Source organism: Aythya marila (genome assembly GCF_965140915.1).
Source record: "Aythya marila genome assembly, chromosome: 1".
NCBI lineage: Eukaryota > Metazoa > Chordata > Aves > Anseriformes > Anatidae > Aythya > Aythya marila.
Window position 1 is genome coordinate 150415204 of NC_139042.1, and position 20791 is coordinate 150435994.

The 20791-nt window shown below is 44.2% G+C and overlaps 1 protein-coding gene across 1 annotated transcript; it reads left to right on the plus strand.

Annotated features, from left to right (window-relative positions):
- Positions 1–7278: 7278 nt before the first annotated feature.
- On the plus strand, positions 7279–20553 carry TMEM263 (transmembrane protein 263). The gene is made up of 5 exons (XM_082764319.1): positions 7279–7344; positions 9560–9624; positions 10669–10788; positions 14478–14547; positions 18823–20553. Exons 4-5 carry the CDS (start codon positions 14484–14486, stop codon positions 19107–19109), a joined length of 351 nt encoding a protein of 116 aa, XP_082620445.1. The 5' UTR covers positions 7279–7344; positions 9560–9624; positions 10669–10788; positions 14478–14483; the 3' UTR covers positions 19110–20553.
- The last annotated feature ends 238 nt before the right edge of the window (positions 20554–20791 follow it).

Genomic DNA, 20791 nt, shown 5'->3' on the forward strand with positions numbered 1-20791 from the left:
CAAGTGCTGCTGCCGTCTTTGATGACGGATGTGGAGGGCCAGAGCTCGTACCATGTGTTGGCATGAGCCAGTCACATCACCCCGTATTTAACTGCATGTAAATAGAAGAAGAATCAGACTGAGATTGTATGAGCTACACCTGCCTTAATGTGGCTGTCTGTGCTCCAGCATTAGGTTTGTTTAATGCTTTATGTCATCAGGGCTTAGTTAGATTAGAGGGGAAGAAAAAAAAAAAAAAAAAGGCATCTGTAGTTACAGCTGGGAAGTGCTTTTGCTGAATACCGTGCTTTGATGTAGTAATCCTCACATAGGTTTATTCCCATTAGACTATTGTTTTAGCTGACACACGCCACGCTGCACAGAAAGGGCTCTGCACCACAAAGCCAGCTTTACCCTAAGAGATTTAATCTCTCCAGGTCCTTTCTCTCCAGGAAGAGATAGATGGGGTTTGTCCATTGAGCTGCTCTGGGACCCGTTCCCTTGTGCACTTAAATGCTGTGTAATACTGAGACACAGCTTTTGTGATTCTGGAGTCCAAAATACCTGCAGTACTGGGAGGACACAGCCTGACAGAGCAGTGGTTTCATAGCCAAGAGCATTCCCTGAGGTGTGGGATGAAGGCAGCTGAGGACGTGAAGTCTTCTGGGAGAGGATTTAAAACAAAGTTAGTGCAGCTGACACCCTCGTGTGTGAGGAGTGCACCCTGTGGTTAACTATCCTGGCAAGTGCACCTGGGAGAAAACAGATCCCTTTTTTTTCAGGGCAACAAACTTGCTTGCTCCAGAAGGATCCTACAGTGGAGAAGATGCCCAGGAGAGCCTGGGGGTGAAACAGGGCAACCCAATTGGGCATAGAGGAATCACGCCTGTACAGGAGCATGTACAGCTTGTATAGACTACTGGGATCAACCTCTGTGAGTACACCATGGGGTTAAAAGCACAAAGAACAACAGCAGAAGTCTGTGAGGAAACATCAGGCTACACCTGGAGAGAGGGCCCTTTATCTCAGCAGTGCAAGCCCCAGCCTTACAGTATTTGACATGGTCCTCCAAATTCAGGGGATATAAAAATACCAAATGTTGAGTGGGTTTAACTTTCCTTTACTTGCCTTCTGGCTCCTGAGCTGTTAGGATCTATAGACAACCCTCTTTCTCTCCACAACATTGCTCCAGATGCATAGTACAATGTCAGCGCTGGCCAGGGAAAACAATTTTATCTGTATAGAGATGGGACTGATTCAGGTGCTTTTGCTTAGAAATATTAGGGCATGTTTAGAAAGTATGCTTGAAGTTTGTAAAGAAAATCATCGTATTTTCATTTTATAATTAGTGAGTAGTCAGAACTTTCCCTTTTTATGTTAGCTACCATGTAGCTAACAATGAGAAGCAGATAATGACAGGTCAGTGATGGGATATGACTAATGAAGGGAGAAGGACTGCAGAACTGCAAAGTTTCTGAGTGCGCTGGGTGGCAGACAAAGACTCTGTAAATCCTGGGGGCTGCGGTCAGTCCCTGACACTTTGTCTCTGCTGCTCCTTCACAGAGCCAGCAGCTCTTCAAGCACTGCTCCCACACGGCTCCATACCACGGGGTCCATCCCCCAGGAGCAAACTGCTCCAGCACAGGTCCCCAGTGGCAGCTCCCCCCAGATCCCTGCTCCTGTGTGGGCTCCTCTCCACGGGCTGCAGCTCCGGCCTGGGGCCTGCTCCTGTGGGGGCTCCCCATGGGCCGCAGCCTCCTCCAGGCCACATCCACCTGCTCCACGTGTGCTCCTCCACGGGCTGCAGTGTGGAGATCTGCAGCACCACAAGAATCTCTGTATCACCCATGGCTGACCCTTGCAAAGCCCCAGCTCCCACCTCACGAGCACAGGGTGACCACATACACCGCCTCCTGCACCCAACCACCGTCTGCTTCACAGGATGTCAGAGCTGTACTGGGATGTCCCCTAAGCAAGGACAGCAATCCCATCAGTTCTTTCCAGTAAAGGAGTTCTGCATCTCCTACAAACTGTTAGCTGCATTACAGGAGAGAATCAGTGCTATGAAATACAAGGGATGCATTGTACCGTCCGCATCATCGCTGTTATTTATACTTCTGTAGAAGAGAAAAAGGCATTGAAGAAAGTGTGGGGTTTGATTAAAAAATGGGGAAAAGGAAGGAAACTGTATTCCACACGGAGAAAAAAATACAAAACCACTGTGCAGAATTTAGATCTAATCATGTATGAGACTGCATTTGACAGTGTTCACAGGTATGGTTCCAGGATTTTATGAAACCAAGGGACTTCCTTTACTTTTGAGTGTTTCTTTCATTTCAGCATACCAGCTATATGCATGGAGCACTCAAGCAGAGATCAGACACAGAAATCCATAGGGTTGTACAGTAGTCACTTCTTAGCAGGGCCAATATTACCTTTTTTCTTATTCAAAGTATGTGACTTGTAGTTCAGAATTGAAATATTTCTGAGTTCTCCCATGCTTGGTGTGTGTGTTTTGTTTGCTTGGTTGTTTTTTGATAGGAATAAACAAAACAACAACAGGTCTCTGGTGTGTTGCTACTGCAATACGCACACCTTGAAGACGAGTTGCAATTAGTGTTGTCTTTCCTGATTAATAGTGATAACCAGACCATTTACTAGACTTTCAGACAAATCATTGAGTTGTCCACCTCAGTAAAGAATGACCAGAACATGAAGTCACTTGCTTATCTGTGGTAGTTAAACAGCTGTAACAAACTGTGGAGACACCCACCTGATCTTCCACGTGCTTGGGTGTCTCATCAGTCCACTGGGATGAATAAGGAAGCAGAACAGGGAGTAAATGTTTAATTAGACTGACAGAAGGTACATACCAAGCTCTGCACAGACTCCTTGAGAGACAAAAGCAAGAAAAAAAGGTGCTCGGTGCCCTTGCAGGCCTGGGTTTTGTCTTTGCTTCATTTGTAACCTCGAAAGCATGGAAGGCACTCTTGCTGTGTGGGTCTGGAAATCTGGTAATGTTAATGTTTTATTTCATAACAAGAATGGATACATGCTGGAGAGAGACTTGACAAGCTGACTTTGTGCTTAGCACAGCTTGTTATTTTAAATGTCAGTATTCTGGGAGAGGTTCCCGTGCCAGCAATTTCCTTAGAGGCTCGAAGGTACGAAAGTGGGCGAGCACACACCCAATCCTTAACTCAGACAGCCTTCCGCTTTTATAAAACACAGCAAAAAGCTTATGCATACACACTAATAAGTAGAGCACACAGCTGGGAAACAGCAAGAAGGAGGTCTTATTTAAAACAGGATTAAAAAAAAAAGTTGTCACAGAAGAGTTGCTGCACGGCTGTGCAGCACACCACACCTAGGAGACTAAACAGCAATGTCACCATCTCGACTTATTTATTCAAGGCAGGGACCTGACCTTTCCAGGCTCATTTGTTTCAGCAAACTTTGCTCATGCTACTCATGACTGCTCATATTCATAAGAGTTGCAAGATTGGAACACCAAATAATTGCTGATAATGTAAAAAAATGTGCGATAGGAGGAACAATACTGTTTCCTATTATAATTTTTTTCCTTAAGAGCATAAATTAATTTGTACTTTGAGAAATTACTTCAATTACTTTGATTGTTTTCCTATCAAAGGTACATTTCTAAATTGCCCACTGTACTTCCATAGATATGAAGCTTTTCTGTGATCTTTGCAAGAAATCTTAATGAACAGATTAAACAGGGTACTATAGTTCTATTAACTGCTATTGAAATTATTTTGTTCCAGGTTTGCCAATGTCCTCCCAAGCATTCTCTCAGTTATACAGAGGAAATGCCACCCTGCAGGTTGAGCAACAGACACAGATTGCTTCAGTCTTGATTGTGTGGCTTCAGTCTTGTCACTTAACCCCAAAATGACACCGTGCCCTGACCTATGAAATGAGACAATGAAATCAATTCACCTTTGTAAACAGTAGGGCACCATAATAGCAGGTTAAATAGCAGTATGTAAATTTAAATTATTAATTAAGCTGACGTCAAGCACCAAGTAATCAACTTGAAACAAGCTCATTAAGAGCTCTGTACTGGAACTAGTTGTTTAATGGCTCAATAATGAGCTGACTGTATGATCTGCAAAATCGTGGTTCATGATAATTTTTTGAAGTATATAATCATATTGTGATAATGGCTTGAACTTCAGTCTACATGTAACAAAAAAGATACCTCCAAACAGTTTGTTGCCTCGGATTCAGAAATGCACTCTTGCTTATTCCCAGTTTGTATTAGTATAAAGCTGGAGTCAGCTGTGTTATAAAAAGCAATGAGAATACTTAGGCTTTTATGTTGGTACCCAGCACTGTAGTGGTACTTCAGTAGTATGTGTGATTTGTTACTTTCTGGGCCATCACCAAAACTGTACAAGCAGTGCATCTCTCTGACTTTCTGTCCCTACACATTGCAGTCACCCGGTACTCATGGCAGACAGTTTCCTTTTCTACGAGACAAAGATGCATCTGCAGGAAAGACATCACACTTAAGTAAGCATGTCTCCTCATATGCAACGAGGGCATTATATATGTTTGAGTGGTGTGTGCTGGTCTTTAGTCCAATCTGTTTCTGTTTGCAAGACAGTGTTGGCACCTGGCATCACCATTCCCACTGTAACAATTCTTGGATATTCATTGGACCTTAATTTCTCCCTTCCTTCCTTCCATCCATCCATCATAAATCCATCCATACCTATGGTATCTACTCAGGGAACTCATTTTTAAACCTAAAGGTAGATTTATATTTCTAGTCTGCAAAAGCACAATTCTTGCCTAATCCTTCTCTACACCACAGGCAGGGATCTGCGATAGGGATGTATTCACATCCGTGGCAAACAAGGTAGGAGCTGGCACCCCATACAGTCCATCTTTGGCCTTCACATATGGCTACTATAGTTGACTGTCTCTAGATGAATCAAAACAGCAGAGGCTGAATCTCATGTGCTTTTTTCTTGTCCTCCTCATTCTGCTCTCCAGCTCAGCAAACAGTCCACCCGGAGTTTGCTAGCCAGGCAAATGCCTATGGACATCGCCAGAACTCAGAGACTGACACTCTCTCCACACCTTTGACTTTCCACATTGGCTACCAACAAGTGGAAAAAATGAAACTGCTGGGCACCACCATGAGGCCTAGAAGCTCAGGAAATGTAGTTCCCATTTTAAATTAGCTCTGTACTGAAAGAGAACGATTCTTTCAGGACTGTTTCCTACATCTGCCTTGAATCCAGCACAGTGAAATGCCGAGCCTGGCTGTAGCTCCCCGCAGACACTTCAGCAGTAGAAGTAACCATAATCATAATAATGAGATGCAAAATGTATATATTTTGACCTTCCTTCATTATTTTTTTTTCTGCATCTGTAATCATGGTGCATTCCTAAAAACCTATAATCTAAGTGAAGAAACCACTCCTCCATGCGGGAAAGACTGAATGTTGCAATTGTTTTTTCCATTTTAAAATAGCTAAGGAGCTGCTTATGTACTATTTCTAGTGAAAGAAGGCTATTTATTTAAAGACCAAATAATACTAAAAAAAGTCATTACTGAATATATTAGCTGCAGACAATCTTTGAGAGGATTTAGGAAGTTCAACGCATGAAAAAAAGAAATGAGAGGAAAAGAGTCACAGTGATGACACCTCTCCAGCCAAAACCTTTTCCTCAGCTTAGGTGTTGGTATAGAAAGTCACAGGGACGCTGCCCGTGTGCTTCCTCTCTTGCAGAGACCTCAGTCTGAAGTGATGGGTATCAGTTACGGCACCTGCCCGTGAGCCCCCGCTGCCAGCAGCTGCGGTCTGACGGGGAAGTTCACGCCGTCTGCTTGCTCGGCAAAATGCTTCATCCGCTCAAGCTCTTCTGTGCCACCCTCCGTCTGTCAAAATTTGAGGAAGAGATTTTAATCTCTGCAGTCCCTTTCATTTTCAGTTACTAGCAGGCAAAATATAGTTAGATGCTTCATGCTGTAAGGTTTATGGGTGGTTAAGTGTTATTACAGAGAAGATATTCGAGTGGCAACACTTTCTCCTGCCACCAGGAACGCGAAGAGACAGGCATGCGTTTGAAGCACAGCACCCACAGATAGCACTGCATGCACCTGGGCCTTAAGGCAAGGGGTGAGCAGCAGCAGTAAGAAAATCCCCTCCTATGGAGGAACAAAAGGACAAAAGGTGGCAGGCATCCGTCTGTTCCTGCCAGGGAGGTAAACACTGCATGTGCTTGGAGCTGCTGACCTGCCTCTCAGGTGGAAATCAAGATCATGGGATAGGACTTGGCCGTGTGTGTGTGTGTGTGACACCTTCAAAGGACACCAGTGATCTACACATCTTCTGTGCCTTGACCATAATGAGAGATCCAAGGAACAATCCAGGCCTGCAGCCCCGTTTTCACTTGCTTTCTGCCATGCTTATGCTTTCACCTGCTCCGTGCTAAAATATAGACCAAGGTCTGTGTTCTTCTACTGGGCTGGGAGTGCTGAGTGCCCCCTGGCAGGGTTGCTCTGGTGGGTCGCATTGGTACTCCTCCAGAGGTAAAGCAGCAAAGCCAGGAGAGAAAGAGTCTGGAAAAGGCCTCTTTACATGGATCTCTACGAAAACAGAGATCTGTGCTCCTCGCTATTTTCTGTTTGTGAGCAGAGTCCACGCAGGATGTTATGATTTAGGGTCTGAGGATTACCCTCCACAGGTGCTGCTCTGCGGAGGCGGGTGCAAGAGAAGGGGGCAGCCAGGCATAGAGCAGGGCAGAGGAAGCAGGGGGGCGATTTGACTCCACAAGCCAAGCATCGCAAAGCGTTTCTCGGCATGCTTGGTGTTGCTGTGCTTCGGATCTTCTAAACTCAACCACCAGACTACCCAAACTGGGGAGGTTGGGTACCCTCCTTTGGCTACACCACACCCCCTTGTCTAACGAACTAGAAAGCGGCCATTCGTCGCCAAAAGACCCTTGGAGAAGGAAAATGGAGGTGGTTTTGGTGAGGAAGCACCACCAGGACCACCCCACACACGGTTCCCCTCACACGGCCATTTTGGCCGCGCGCCCCGCGGCGCACCGGGGGCGACCTCCCCGCGCCTCAGGCGGTCCCGGGGCCGCTTCAAAGAGCCCGGACCCTCCGACAGGGGGGTGCTTAAACCGGGGGGGAACCGGGGGGGAACCGGGCAGCACCGAGCCGTGCCGGGATCGCTACCGGAGGCGCCTGCGCGGCCCCCCGGCCGCCGAGGGGCCGCGCCGGGCGCTGGGGCGGGGTCTGCGGCTGCCGCCGGGGCGGGCGCCACGTCGACAGCGGGGAACGGCGCCGGGGGAAAGGCAGCGGCGGAGCCGGGCCCGGGGGTGGGTGAGCGAGGGACGGAGCTGGGGGTAGCGGGGCTGTGGGGGTGTGGGGAGGCCTCGGTGGCCACGTCAGGGTCGAGGGGAGCCGGGGCTGCCCCCCGTGTCCCCCTTCAGTGTGTCCCGGTCCTCGGGGGCTGCTGGTGGTGGTGGTTGGGGACCGCCCGGCGTGGGGTGGTGGAGAGAAACGGGGGGGAGGTGGTTGGGTTTGTAGGGTTTGGGGTTGCTTTTTGGGTTGTTTTTAGGGCCGCCAGGCGCGGCTGCCTTCACCCAGCCCCCGGGCGTTTACGTGGTGCGGCCTGAAAATACGAGTCCAAAGTGAGTCTGAGCCCTGTGTGTGTGCACATCGGTTTTAGGGCTGCTCAGTAAATCCTGCCTGGACTTATTTTATTTATTTATTTATTTATTAAGCTCTCTGGAGCGGTGTTTGGGTAATGCTGGTGTTGCCCCGCCAGCCCAGAGATCAACCCCAAAGGGTGGTCCCTCGCCTGGCAGCGAGCGGGTCGCGATGTCACGTTTCCAGCAGGCAGACGAGAAACCCTGGGGGAAAACGCTCATTATTCTTCATTAGCGAGAAGTTTCAGCAGCTGCTGTGGGGCAGTGTCCGACCCCATCTCCTAGGGCAGGGCGCAGGGCTTGTGGGGTGTGAAAACCCCCCGAGGAGCAGGGACGTTTGTGGGGCGGCCGCTGCTGGGCCGTGCCCTCTCTGGAGCTGCTCCCCTGCCTTGCTGTAACATCCTGGGCAGAGTAAAGGTGGTGTGGTTTCATTTCCACCAGTGATGCCTCCTTTTTTTTGGCTTTAATTGTGTGGGGGTTTGTATATTGGTCTTTTTTTTTTTCTTGGTTCACACCTAGAAACTTCTGATGAACTTGCCCTCGTTTTTCCCTGAAAACTGTGTCTCGCTCCTTTGAAATCGGCGTGCTCAGTTTCAAGCCCCTCTTGCTTTGTATCCAGATCTGAGTTTTGAAACTTGGCTTTTAAACAGAAGGCTTGTTGAAATGTCAGCTATGTTCTTGGGTTTTAACTACACACTTTCTACAAGCCTGGATTTGTTTGTTGTTTTCTTTTTTTTTTACTCCAGTGCTGTTAGCATCAACTTTCTTCTTTCAGAAACTCAGTCACGTGCCTCCTTTGCATGAAATAGCTGAAAAACACATTTCCACGAAGGCTGTGCTCTGAGGGTTGCGTCTGAGAGAGCTAACAGCACTTAGCCCTCTGGCTCGTGACATGTTACAAGCACTCCTGCAGGGTGTAAAGCAAGCAGGCAAGTAGTCCAGGGATCAGTTGTGCTGCTTGAAGAGCAGTCACGGGTGGGATCACCTTTGTGGCTTTGTGCTTATTTCCCTGTTTAATTCGGAGAGCAAAACACGGTTACTCTGTCCAAAATGCGTTTCTTAAAGTATCATCCCTCGAACAAGTTTTTTCATGTGTGGGGGATACATCAGGCTTGCTTTTAAGTCTACTGCAGCCGGTGAAAGGGAGACAGGGAGCTGCACGCGTGGCGAGGGCTGGTGTGTTTCCTTCCAGCTCTGTAGCTCAGCCCTCTGACCGCCCAAGTTGATGGGCAGAAGGAGGCTGCTTATTCCGCGGTGGACAAAGACGAGGTAGCTGACGTGAACTTGTGCCAGGGGGGTAGATCCAGCGCTGGCGCGGTGCTGCCAAGCGGAATTGGCCTCGTCCTTGGGTAGTTTCGTTGCTGCCCACAAATATCTGAGTGGTGGCGTTGAAACAAGCCAGCTCTCACTGGCTGCTGCTCCGGCCGGGTTTGCTGAGCTGAAACAGTAGGGCTTTTTGTGCGGGACTTCAGAGAGGCAGCACGAGCATCATCTGAAGTTGGGGAAGCTGCACGCGCGTCCGTAGCGGTTAGAGCCCGCTGTTTAGCTGGAGGCTAATGTTTTATACCAGTCGCTGTCCAAGAACCGCGGGCTCGTTAAGGAGAGGTTGCGTCCTGACATCGCCCAGTTGCCACACGGTGTAGTAATCCTCGTGGTAGCTCACGGATTAAGCAGAATCATCTCTGTTGCTCAGGAACGCAGAAGGAAAACCAATGTGTTGGTGAGATAAATCGCATACGGTTCTGGCTTCTTAAAGCCGTGCTGAGTCTGCTTCTCCCTGCTGCGGGGCTGTGGGTGTGTGGTTCCCGCTGTATACACGTGGCAGGATCGTGGCAGTAGCACTGTTCCATGAAATGTCATCAATCTACTCCCGTTCTTGCAGGTGGATGCAGAGTGTCTTTGGGGTAGAAGCTGACCAGGCGTCTCCTTCACAAAGGAGTATATTTGGTGAGAAATTTTTGTTTTTAACAGCTTGGATGTGAATGTATGTGTGGCTCTAACTTCACCTCCGGAACTTCATAGTGCTTTCATTCAGGGCCCACTAACAGCGTCAGCTCTCAAATTACAATTCTCTTCTAAACCACTTCTTTCTTTATGGCCATGTAAAAGTCTAAAACTTACAGATATTTCATATTCTGACAGTATGGAAATAGGGGTTTTCTTCTTCAAAACCAATTGAAAAAGTGAGTTCCAGTTCTTCTGCTACGAAGGTTGATACATATTTCAGTGTATTAAAACATGATAAATGATCCCTTACCTCTTGAATGAATAGTACATTCATGAGCGTGGAGGGAAAGAAGCAGAAGGTAGTTTATACATCTTCTTGTTCAAAATCTCCCTTAAGACCTGCGTTTATTTCTACTGCTTCACTAAGAAAACACAAAGCTTATTTACTTACCTGCACAAATGACAAAGGAGACTGGAAAGTGCCGCTGGTAGGCCAGATGTGTGCTGCCTGATCGTCCATATAAGTTCTGCCAGAACTCAAGGAGATCTAACTCCCTGATTCTGTGTGATCACTGAGTGTGTGTGAAATGAAGCATGAGTCTTTTGTCCCGGTGACAGGAGACATTCAATCTGAGATCACAGGATGAAAATACCAGAGAGATCTATTTTGATTGCATCTCCCCTGTCCTATTTTTTTTTCTTTTTACCAGTCGTAGCAAAATTTGAAGAAAGTTCTGAAAAATGTATCATAAAAATTCTGAAGTTCAGCTTTGCCTTGTTGCATGTGCTTGCAATACTGCTAATTTTGCTGTTGTATTCTGTGTCTCTGCATGATTCAGCGTACAGGGAACTTTGAATCTGTAGCTTCTGATCTAAGTTCCCAGGGTGCTTTAATCAATGTCGTGTATGAATGACCTAATTCTACCCACAAAACCTTATCCTTGCGCCTCCAGATTAGTGCCTTAGGTGTTGGCTGAGAGTTTTAATCTCTTCTGTGTCTCATGAATTTTGTTTTTTCTTTTTTTTGTGGGGACACACCTTCAGCAGGGAGAGTGAGAAGGAACCTCCCTGGGGATACACGGCAGTCTGGTGACAGAGGACCCCCTTGCAAGGTGGGACGTACGAGCCTGGATCTTATTAGACCAAGGAGGCGTTGAATTGTAGGTGAGTGCTTTCACTAGGATGATGTTATGTAAAAGATAGAAAACCAGAAACTGTTTGCTAACTCCATTTTTTAATGAAAAAAATATATTCGTGCCCTCTACTTCTGAAGATTACATGAAGTCTTTTGCCACCACAAAGTTATTCCATATCCTTGACCTCCATTCAATAGAAATATGTTAAATCTCTGAACAGGAGCCAGGTTTGGGACATGGTCCTGTGCTCAGAATTTCCTATTCACCAGATAAGCTACACGCTGTTTAGCACACAGGATTTTGGGTCACATTTCAGAGGCTCTTAAGTCTCCTGACACACAAAACTAGATACAACAATGTACGCAAACTGTAACCTAGATATCTTAAAATTTCATGCTCGAGCCCTTTGTTGGAGGTAGGTCTTGGTTCTGTGTTTCACTGAAGACCTATAGAAAAACAAAAGGACTTGTGATTGTGCTTTGTGAGCTCTCCTCCGTGCCAAGTTCTGTTTTGGGTCAAGCTGTACGCCTTTTCTGACAGTGATTTGATTCTGTTTTCCCTTACGCTGGGGCAGTAGGACAGCCGTGAAACTCCTCACGAGTTCATTAGGTACACCTCTTGCAGCATCACTGGAGTGCTTCCAGGCACCCACAGAACCATGCATCACATAAAAGCTTTTGACTTTCTGGTCACCAGATGCCTCTCGGCTCTCTTCTTTCTAGGATGAAATCAGTCCCATCAAGAGTGCCTTGTTTTTCCTTAGCTGCTTTGTTCAGACCAGTGAAGTTCTCTGCTGACTTCTGGGGTCTTAAAACAGCAGTTACCGTAGAACACCATAGTCCATATAGTTTTAGGAGAGTGCAGCATTTCTGTGGTTTAAAAGGAGTTGTAATTGTAATAGGTAGTTAGAAGGTGAGGGATATATTGGGTAAAAATCTGGTGTATTTCTTTTTAAAAGAAAACTTATTTTTAAAAGAAAAGTAGCTTGTGCTCAGAATTTCCATAACCTTGACTTTTTGGGGAAGGTAGCAAGGGGAGGGAATGCGTCATTGTTTTTATGTAGTGCTGCAATTTTTCACTTTTTTTTTTCTTCTCTAATACTTTGCCACTAAACCAGAAGCCCTGCTGTGAAAGTCTCCTGCCAACACGCTGCTTTCCTCATCTATCTTTGCTAGGAGCTGCACGTAAATCAGACAGTTGCCTAACCTGGATTTCAGGGAGCTGCGAAGCAGTCTTTTCCCCAGGTTATCTGTTTGCCAGATTTACTCTAGTTCTTACCGTTGGACAGGGCTTGTCTTTATTAAATACTTGGATACGATGCCTGGCACAATAAATCCTTGATACTTCATTGGGGCCATATCTACTGTCAGTGCTGTTGTGTCCAGCACTTCCCTAGTGGTGGCACATACGAAGCCTTACACAGAGTCTTGGAACACTTCCTACCATTTTGCCATATTCAAAACTAATTTCCATCTGTCCTCTAAACTTGTTTATAATCCCAGTACCTTACCTGTGCCTATGAAATTATTTTTTTTCTGAGGCTCTTAGGAAGAATTCTTGACAGAACCTTTGGGGAGTTCAAGCAATGAATTTCAGCTGGGGTTATTTTGGGAGCTGCGTGCAGGCTAGGTATAGGGGATTTAAATGCATTGTAGAGGTTGTTCTTCATAACGACTAATTATTCTCTGTCCTAATTCATTTGGGTCTCCCTTGAGTCTTTACAATTATTTTTGTCACTTTTCCTGTGTTTGAAGTAAGGCATGGTAGGTTGTAATCTTTCTTTTTTTTTTTTTTTTTTTTTTTTAAGGATTTTTCCTAATGCAGCAAATTAAAATCTCCTTCCTAATGCCGTAATCATCTTAATGATCAAAATGACCACCTGCTGAGTAGCAGCACAGTTACTTAGTTGTGCACAGAAGTTCCGATTGAAATGTCAGGCCTGTCAGTTTCTTGCAGTGTCTGCCTTATGTTTCTTACAGTGCTTGCTATGTTTGTTTTGAGATACAAAAACATCCATTTGTCTCATCTCAGTGAAGACGAAATCCTCATATATGTCCCAGCTCGCAATAATAATGAGAATGAATGCAAAAGAATCACTTGGCACCGAATCTGGTCCTTTCACAGAGCCCTGGACCGCCTCTGTTTCTCCCTGGGATCTGTCAGGCTCTTAATTTTTTTAACAAGGAATTATATAACTGCTACATTTTCCAACTGCCTCTTAGCCTTCGTGTATTTAGTCTTCCATAATGATGTGCTGTTAAGCACTTCCCTGTTTCTCAGCTTCCACGTTTGCATTTCAGGCTTTTGAAAGGTGTTTGGCCTTGCCATAAAATTAGCCATGTTGGCGGTAGATGTTCTTGCTTGCTTTCCTGTTCAGCTTCTTGTGTATCTAGAGATATGTAGAGTCATGAACTGATGCCCTTAGTGCTGGTTGCGAGGACTTTTTAATATTCAATTTCGGCTTTCTTCTCATCCAAAGATCTATCACTCAGCGTGTGGGTGCCGGTTCTTACTGTGATGTTTTGACTTTGTAATTACATTGTGAGGGCTTTAGCTGCTGTTTCCCAGGTGAGTCTTCCTACCCTTGAGTTCTGCTTCTGCCTCCTCATCCCTCTTCCAGATCTCAGCCCCTGCTTTCTTCTCACCCACCTGAACTGCGGAGAGGTCTGGGCACGGCAGGAGGGGCTGGAATTCTTCTTGTGGTGGTCAGTGAGTCCAGGAGGAAATTGAGCGATATAAAGGCCTTGTGCTTGGTCAGGGAGAAGGGAAATGAGAAAGTCAGTGGTGAGGCAGGAAAATGGAAGGATGCTGAGTGGCACAACGCAGCTTGTTTTTTTCTTTCCCCTTTTCCTAACCTCAGTACCTGCTGAGGAGGGAACACAGGGTTGGGGAGGAGGTAGGTCTTGTGGCTGAGACATATATTGGTGGGGGAGGTCCTGCACCAGGCATTACTTTCTTCCCCACAGGAGAGGGAGATGCAGTGAGCAGCGCTGCTGATTTGAGCTTTCTCTTGTGCTTCCCCTTCCCTTTGGGGACTGCTGCGCTAGAACTGCTCTAGGAAACAGCTTTTGGTGTTTTTTCAGTAAATAACAATAATAAAAACCTACCTGTTTCTGAAATGTTTTCATTGGAAAGTTTGTGCATAGCTGAAATACTCCAGTTCCGCTGCTATCGCTGCGTTGTGTAGGCAGTACCGTTACAAGATAACTAGCGTGCTTTTATTGCATTTACTTCAACTCTTTTTTTTCTGGCATTTATTCGAATTCTCCTGCAAGGACTTGTTTCTCTAAGCTACTGCTTTCTAGGTCTGAACAGATCTTAGAGGCATGCTGTTGTTATTCTAGTGTTCGCCAGTAGGATCACTAACCTTTTATTTTGTAGTACATAAGCATAGGCTATCGCATGGCGGTGGCTGTTTTGTTTTCATGCTGTCTTCTCCTGATCACTTCTTAGGTTTGAGATGTGCTTAGCATAGGGTGACCGCTCCCTCCAGGCCTGCTGGCCCGATAGGGGCATCGACTCCTCAGCTATTGAGTCTGGTAGAATTGTGCAACAGCACAATTTGATGATAAAAAGTGCAGTAATTAGGCAACAGATGCTAGCTTCTAGTAATTAAAAATAAGTTCTTATTCTTGAACTATGTGAATTTTAGATTCAGGGGTTACATTATTGCTTTGGCAGACGAGATGTACAGAATAATGTGAATTTATCTTTTAGGCAATAATGAATCAAAAGGACAAAAATCAACAGGAAGTCCCATCCTACCTTCATGATGAACCGCCAGAAGGTATGTACTAGTTTCCATAATACCAAGTAAGTTTACAGAAATTCACCTAAAGTGCAATTATTTGAAAGAAAACAACACCCTGCAACCTAAACTCTCTGACTTTTAAGTAATGGTAAATAACCCAGCCCTGGGATAGGATGGGCCTGCAGTTCTTGTTTCCTTCTGCATTATCCTGATAGAAAGCCACTGAATACAATTTAATTAATAATTCTATTGATAAATTACAGAGAAGGTGGGCAGATACTGTAATTTGCAGATAAGTTTCAAGAGATGTGAACTGGTCTGCTGAGCGTTTGTTTCTGCTGCCCATATGTGAGATGAAAAGGGCCCAGCTTCACTCTTGGGTGCCCTGCTGAGTTCACAGTACTTGTGACTTTGAAACAAGATGTGCTTGCTGCTACTTCTGCAGAGTTTTTTTCCATAATAAAGTTAATTGTGGTTCTAACTGTTGACTTAATCTCGTGTTTCTGTGTAAACAAAGGAACGCTTGACTTTGTTAATGCAGTGGCATCTTGGTCCCATGAACCAAATGAATTTTACATCAGTTATTAGATCTGAAGAGGAAACGAAGTTGTGAATGAGCAATATTCTCATCCAGGCTGCGGACCAGCTGCACTGTGAGGAATGCTGTTTGCATAGCGTGGCTGGGAGCATACTAGATCAAAAACTCTTCTTGGCACAGAAGTTGTCTGGATTTTGTCTTCTCGTACTTTAAGACCAAATGTATCGGGTGTAGAGGTCAGCAAGTCCTGATTCCTCTCGTTTCATTACTCTTCCATTTATAATGGTAATTTAAAGCTCTGTTTGCAGGGTATTCTTTCTCCAGCTTTTATGTGTCATTTAACAGAACAATTTACTTCACTTGAACAATAGTATTGTCCACTCGCTGCAGCTGACTGGGTTCAAGTGGAATAGCTTGCTATTTTCTTAACGACTATTAGATGGGAAGCGCAAGTACAAGGAGATGAGAGGAAAGGGAGAAATAGTTCTTGGTAGCACAGTGGTTCTTAAGCCCTACTATACATGAACTTGTTACAGGGTAATGTTGTTAGAAGAAAATTCTTCTTTTTAGGTGCTTAAGGGGTTGTCAGGATCCTAGAAGCATTTCTGAAAACAAATGCCGGGTTGGAACCTGTGCCCTAGTATGTGTTAACACTTTTAGTCTAAGTTCATAGTGTTTTTTTTTTTTCCCTTTTTTTCTTCCCCCTTAAAGATTGAGTTGTGTTTTTAACACATTAAACCTCGCACATACAATTTTAACAGTGGCCTGGTTGGTAAATCATGACCGATTCTTCCATCAGGAAGATGGTGAAGGGATTTTTTTTTTTAATCTTTCTAGAATATTGAGTAGCTTGTCCAGATTCAGAACGTAACAGCAGGGCTCTGTCATCACTCACCAGTGCAGGGTTTTGTTTAAAATTTGTGAGTAACTAAGACTTGCTTTCTTCTGCACAGTTTCTTATTTCAATATGAAAATAATCAATTTGGGTATGTAGTTTAAACAGATGGAGAAGGCTGCCATAGTTAGGAGGAGGAGTGGAATGAAATACAACTCATCTTAATGGAAACACCATCACTGAGAGCTTTCTTTGCCTTTTGCTTCTGCCTCATGGGCAGTCTTCAAGCCCTTTGAGTTAGTAAAATATTGGAATACCCTAGAGCATCCCTATTTTAGATGTCATACGAGGCTGTCATATGTGATATGCTTACAGCATTGCAAAAAGATGGCCAGTTGTGGCTGGAAGGCTACCAGAGCGATGCTGGCAAGAAGATTGGCTCTGAACTGGCTCCAAATAAAATTCTTAGAGGAAAGGCTCCATTCCAACACCAATTTGCTGTTTTGGTTTGCTTTTTTTTTTTTTTTTTTTTTTTTTTTTTTTTTTTTTTTTTTTTGTAAAGATAGAAATATTTCCAGCTTGTCCAAATGATGCTCAACCAGCTTGGTGCCCAAAGACTTTAAGGAAACGAGCATGTAGAAGCTTTTCTGCTCTTACTTTCTATGAGTAATGCTTTTTTCATGTTTTACTTTCTTTACTTTTGTGGTCTGTGCTCAAACTGTGGTTTGCTGTCAGTCTCTTTCAGTGGGAAGCTGGTTTCAAGGTACTGTGGCAGAGCCAGTCCCGATCAAGGAATTTGTGTCATTTTCTCCCTAGATCTAGCAACATGCTGTCTTTAGCTTTTTCGTACTGATAAGGAACGTGGAGACCAGGAATGTATATTCTAGAACAGAAATAGACCAACAATTAAAAAAAAAAAAAAACTTTTTAAAGTTTTTTTGTATGTAAATGTTCCAATCTCTACTTGCTTGTGTTGGCAGTGCATTTGTGCTGGAGATGTTCAGGCTGAGGGCTACAGGTGTAGAATGAACCAGCAAGGCTATTTATTGCCTGGCTTTAAGTAAAAGGCTGTAATTTTCCTAGTTTCCACAACCCTTTTTGTTATTCGTACAGATTTCTTAAGAGAGACTAGTATAAGATGGAAGCATTTTTTAGTGTCTTTGCTTCCTTGAGTGGCACTGTTGCTCTTTTATGACTTTTTTGCGATATTTAAAAAGTTCTCTCATTTGGACAGCATCTGCTGTTTGAATAATTTTGGTTGCACACTTAGGAACTCTGATTTCAGCATTTTTAAAAATAAATTCAGAGTCCTGGGTCACTTGTAGTGTTAGCCACAAAGTCACTGCATATCCATGGGAAGCTGATCTCCCCTTAGTTTCCATCTTGTAGTATGTGAGTGCTGGGAGTTGACTCGTGGAAACTCTTCTCAGTGCAAGTTGTCAACAATCAGGAGAGCCTAAGAAGGCGTCATGGGAGACAAAGACCTCTTCTGCTGGCTCTCCTATGGCACATCACAGTACAGAGTGAATGTGTTCACAGGGGCTGTGTAAAGGTCTTCGATGGATCTAGATCTGATTTTATTTTTGTATTTTTTGTCTAACCCGTCTAGATTTGTCATCTTCTTTCAAGCATGTTCTTTCTGCTGCAGACACTTTCCCCTCTTTCTTTAGTGTTTGCTTCTTCCTTGGCTCTGCTCACTGTAGTTCCACTTGCTCTTTTCTTGGCTCCCCCCGCTGTTTTTCCTTACGAAAGGGAAACATATCCACTAAATCCCATCGATTACCTCCAGGCAGATAGAAATTACAATGAATTCAGTGACTTTTAACGTTCTTGTTAACTAGCTGTCTCTTGACATTGTTTCTCTGAAACTTGTTTTAAGGTAGTATGTGGGATTGGTGAGGAATTAACAAGGCAGGAGCTGAGATGTGCTTACCTATCCAACATGGTTGCAAAGACTGGAGATTTCTCAAGGTTTGCACCAAAAATATTTTGCAGACAAACATGTGCCAGGGCTAAGCTGGTTTATGGGTGTAGTAGGTGATAGATTTTTGTGCTTGTGTTAACATACTGCTCGTGCAAAACAAACAGCTTCAGAAGCCCTGTTGCTTTCAAGATTAGTTGGAGTTTATGCAGTAGTGGCATGTGGGGTTACAGTCCTAGCTCATTTTAGAGACAAGGTATGTGTATCTGCAGGGTTTTGAGGCCTACAGCTAAAAACATGGGCTACTTTACTAAACTGGAGGACTAAATGGCTAGTTCTGGGAGTCTTCCTATTACTCTAATATTTTCTGTTAGTTTGAAGCTAAGAAATTTTACTGCAAAGATGGAATATGAATAACTTTACAGCATGCAGCAAAGAACCATGCAAAATACAGGTTAAACATAACATTAAAAAGGAAAAAGATTCAGATGGTCAACAACATGCAGAAATCCTATGGTTTGAGTTTTGTTCTTGTGTGTCATGTTGGGATTTCTGTTGGGAGCCCATCAATACTGCTACTGGGGACAATTTTTTGCATGTAATGAGCTCATTAGAAGTTACTTGGCTGGTTGACTTCTTTTTTCACCTTTCCTCTCTGAACTACTGAAAACACCTTTTGGGAAGAAAATTAGGTTTGTGTAGATGTTGAAGAAAGGAAATGATACTGTGAGGGCTTTGCATCAATTTTGTCCTCATACTTCTTTTGACTCCTGATGGCTCTTCTGTTCGTAACCTTCTTTGCCTCCCTTGTGCCCTCTGCATACAGCCCTTGTGCCCTCTGCATACAGCCCTTGTAAATACTTTTTCAAAACAGTCATTAGTAAGGAAAGAAACAGCTTTCTCTCAAGGTGAGCTCTTTTCAAAGAACAGCTCTTTTTTTTTTTTTTCATGAATTACTCCTCTGAAAATGCTTTCATCACGGCGCTGTGATTGACTCGATGTTGTTTCCTCCCCCAGGTGCGCTGAAGGACCACCCGCAGCAGCAGCCGGGCATGCTTTCCCGTGTGACTGGTGGCATCTTCAGTGTCACGAAGGGAGCTGTTGGTGCCACGATTGGGGGCGTTGCTTGGATTGGAGGGAAGAGCTTGGAAATTACCAAAACAGCGGTCACGTCTGTGCCTTCGATGGGAGTAGGGCTAGTCAAAGGGAGCGTTTCTGCCGTGGCTGGAGGTGTTACGGCTGTAGGATCTGCTGTTGCAAGTAAAGTGCCTTTAACGGGAAAGAAAAAGGATAAGTCTGACTAAAGCCAAAACTGAGAGACATACTTGATTCTGCAGAATATTACATCGGCAGCGTTAAAATCTGCTGAGATTTGGACCATGAGAAGCCATGCGTCTTAGACACTCCATCTTCTACAGAGCTGTGCAAGTAACTTAATTTCATCTGACAAGGACAGAAGTAGCTTGGGTAGCACAGTGTCTGAAGATTTGTTAGAGCCTAGATTCAAGCTTTGTATCTGGTGAAATGTTAACACTTGGTAACTATAGAAGTGAGTACGTGTATCTGAAGGGATTATACATATTTGAATATTCACTTACAGTAAGTCTTGCAGTTTTGGACTAAAATGTGAACATAGAAACTTACCTTGGTGATGTCTGCCGGACCATCTGTTTGATGAGGTGCCGTTTACTGTCCTCAGTGGCATCCACATCCTCCTGCTAAGGATCCTTGAGCTGTGTAATGGCATTATTGGATGTGCCTAAATAGTTACAAAACTGTGTCTGTAGGAAGCCTGGAAACTATCAGTGCGTTCTGCCAGAGCGAACTGGCAGCAAACAGAACTGGAGGTGTGCAGAAATTGGAAATGAGTGGGAGATAGGAGGTGACAAAGTTTGTAACGTGGTAGAAGGGATCATAAAAACTAACTTAATGCCTTATTTGAAAAAAAAAAAAAGTCTCTTTACTAGGTGAAGCTGTGTAAGCTGTGTCCTGTTGTTTCTGTACAGTTCACAGAACAAGCTTTAGAGACTCTGACTCCTAGTATCTGAAACTTTTAGTCAGTTTTTACTGAATACAAGATCGCAAAATCTCAGGTGTACTTAATGATATGCATCCATTTCCTGCAAGTGCAAACTTGCTTCTGATCAACTTCTTAGAGACACTAGAAAAAAGGAGGGCTTCATGGAAACTGGGCAGGTGTTTGTGGTCATCTAGCACAACTCTGTAACTTGAAAGCAATTACTTGGTGTAGCTGGGAACCACTGAAGAACTAGTGAAACTGTTTCAGCTCCGTGGTGTGCCAGGTTAGTTCCTTGCTCTGTTTAAACAAATGCAAGAATTTTTCACTACATCTTTATCTCACACTTTGCATTTTGATTTTGAGGAAATGCAATACTTTTATTTAAAAAGAAACCAAAAACAGGCGTATGAGGCCTTAAAAAAAAAACTTATATATGTCATCCAAGTAAACTGTATATTGACAGACTCCAAACTTTGACACACCTCAAACGAGAACATCTGTAGGTCCTCTGCAGTATGTGAGGCAAAATGCACTCCGAAGACACAGCTTGAGGTTGCCTTAAAGTAGAAGCTGTTGGTGATTTTTGTTTTTTGTTTTGTTGTTTTTTTTTCCCCACGTGCTGACTTTGCAAATAAGTAACTTCTTTGGAAGCCCATAATAGAAGGCTGTGAACATTGTGTATGCAGTATTTTCTTAAACTCGTGTTCCTACAAAAAAAAAAAAACAAACACTTCAAAGCATGTAAAAGCTTACTTTTTCAGTGGCTATGGCTGTACAAGAAGGATATATAGGGAGACTTCTTAGAAATTAAAAGAAAATCAAAATACATCACGTGTCTAAAACTCGCTCCTATGTTTATGGGTGTTGAAAGTAAACTGTAAATTATGGTACAGTAGCAGCCCAGTCTCTCTGAGCCGTTGGTACTTCAACTGCAGTCTGGAACAACTTTATTTGGTGTCATTGATT